This window comes from Cyprinodon variegatus, unplaced genomic scaffold (genome assembly GCF_000732505.1).
Source record: "Cyprinodon variegatus isolate N-32 unplaced genomic scaffold, C_variegatus-1.0 Scaffold743, whole genome shotgun sequence".
Lineage (NCBI taxonomy): Eukaryota > Metazoa > Chordata > Actinopteri > Cyprinodontiformes > Cyprinodontidae > Cyprinodon > Cyprinodon variegatus.
In genome coordinates this window covers 99,745-101,567 of record NW_015151196.1, presented here as the reverse complement: position 1 = coordinate 101,567, position 1,823 = coordinate 99,745, and the positions used below count along the sequence as shown (strand labels likewise).

The 1,823-nt window shown below is 39.7% G+C and overlaps 1 protein-coding gene across 1 annotated transcript in view; it reads left to right on the top strand.

Annotated features, from left to right (window-relative positions):
- Nucleotides 1-1,138, top strand: part of man2a1 (mannosidase, alpha, class 2A, member 1) — a 26,761-nt gene extending 25,623 nt beyond the window's left edge. Inside the window, exons 23-24 of the mRNA XM_015395466.1 lie at nucleotides 525-635; nucleotides 724-1,138. Coding sequence (XP_015250952.1) covers nucleotides 525-635; nucleotides 724-888 — 276 coding nt within the window. The 3' untranslated portion in view covers nucleotides 889-1,138. The remainder of the gene's footprint in view (nucleotides 1-524; nucleotides 636-723) is intronic.
- The last annotated feature ends 685 nt before the right edge of the window (nucleotides 1,139-1,823 follow it).

Sequence of the window (1,823 nt, the reverse complement as noted above, 5' to 3'; positions counted from 1 at the left end):
TACACATATATATATATATATATATATATATATATGTGTATGTATGTATATATGTATATGTGTGTATATATATATATATATGCATAAATATTATTTCAATAAAAATCTAGTGTTTTTGAGTTTTATGTTTTCATTTCCTTTTAACCTTATGCTATATAGTGCGTAATCTAAAGAAAGAAACAATTAAAATGCAGATAAACTTGGTTTAATCATATTTCGCCGGACTGCTATGAGCCCATCGTGTCCCATGATGACGTCAGAGAAGCTGTTTAACGAAGAAAATGTAAAAAGCATAAAAGTTTTCTCACAAAAGTGATAAAACATTTTTGTGTATTACTATTCTTTAGTGAGTTAAGGATAGAAATAAGTAGTTTTAGTACCATAATTACATTATTTATGGACGCCCGGATGTATTTCTGTTCGCGCATGATCAGAACGGATTTTGCTTCCAGGACGGATCGCATAGCGGCATCCCGTGCTTCAACGTTTTGATTCTTGCTCTGACTCGCTCTGTTTGTTAACAGGAAGCTGGAAGTCCATCACAGGAAGCGGCTCTCCTCATCCACAGGAAAGGTTTTGATTGTAACTCCGCCCCCGATCCCCTTCCAACGTGCACATGGAGTGAGCAGGAGGAGGTCAGCATCCAGATGTTTGCTCACCTGTGAGTTTTCCTGCTGTTATTTACCCGCTGACGTGTTTCCTGTTTGCCTTCCCTCCCTGCAGGTGAACCTGGACAACCTCTTCTCTCCACTACAGTTCCGATCGCTCCGGCGCTCTGGCTTCACTCTGCTCCGCGACCAAGACGAGCCGGACTCCGCCGACCAGGCGGCGCACGTCACTGCGCTGCGTCCAATGGAGATCAACGCCTTCCGCGTTCAGATCGCGTGAATCGCGTCAATCAGCTGACAACAGCGACGGCAGGGATTTCACAATAAAAGCCATTTAGGTCAGAAACACTGAAGGAAACGTGTTTCCATGGAGACAATGTGTGTGTGGGGTCAGGTGTGTTGTTGTGTTGAAGGGAATTCTGGGAAATGTATTTTTGTAATTGTTTTTTTTATTTTCTGTAGAGCTGATGAAGAAAATGTGAAGGGTTATGTTTTCTGGGGAAATTCTGGTTAAATAAACATTAAATTATTTCATAGATGAAAACATCTGGAGTTGTTTTTTTTTCTAAGCACTGGTGTCAAACTGGTTTCAGATTCCAGTTATCTCATCAAGTCATCAGGTTCAGACTGAAGTCACCTGAAGTCTCTACTGCCTGGTTGGAAAGAAAACCTGCATCCATGAACCAGCTGGACTCCCCTGGTTTAAAGGAGACCAGTCAGCAAAGAATAATCAATGGATCATTATTTTTACCTAAAACTAATACATCTGCGGTGATTTAATGAATTTACAAGTTTTTCCACCATTTTCTAGATCAACAACATGAACCCTAAAACACTCGCTGTATTGAACCCAGTTTAGTGTTTAAGCCCCGCCCTGTTTTAGTCAGAAAAGCCTCGACTTGAAGCTAGAAATTAAAGATGAATCAAAATCAGTATCTTCCGATCACAGCATCGAATCTTCAGTATGAACCCATTTTTGTTTTAGAATCTATTTTATTTGCTAAATTCTGCGATTGTGCTTTGTTGAAGTCAAAGGGATCTATATGTATGACACTAGGAGTCGCAGAGGAATCATCACTGAAGTTCTGGATCTTTAAGCACAAAGTTTAGGAACCCAGCAGAACAGAAACCCTTACCTTAAAGGAAAAGTCGCTCATATTCAGAATCCAAACTCCTGAAAATACTTTAAATATGAAATTATTCCATCCTTTTCAA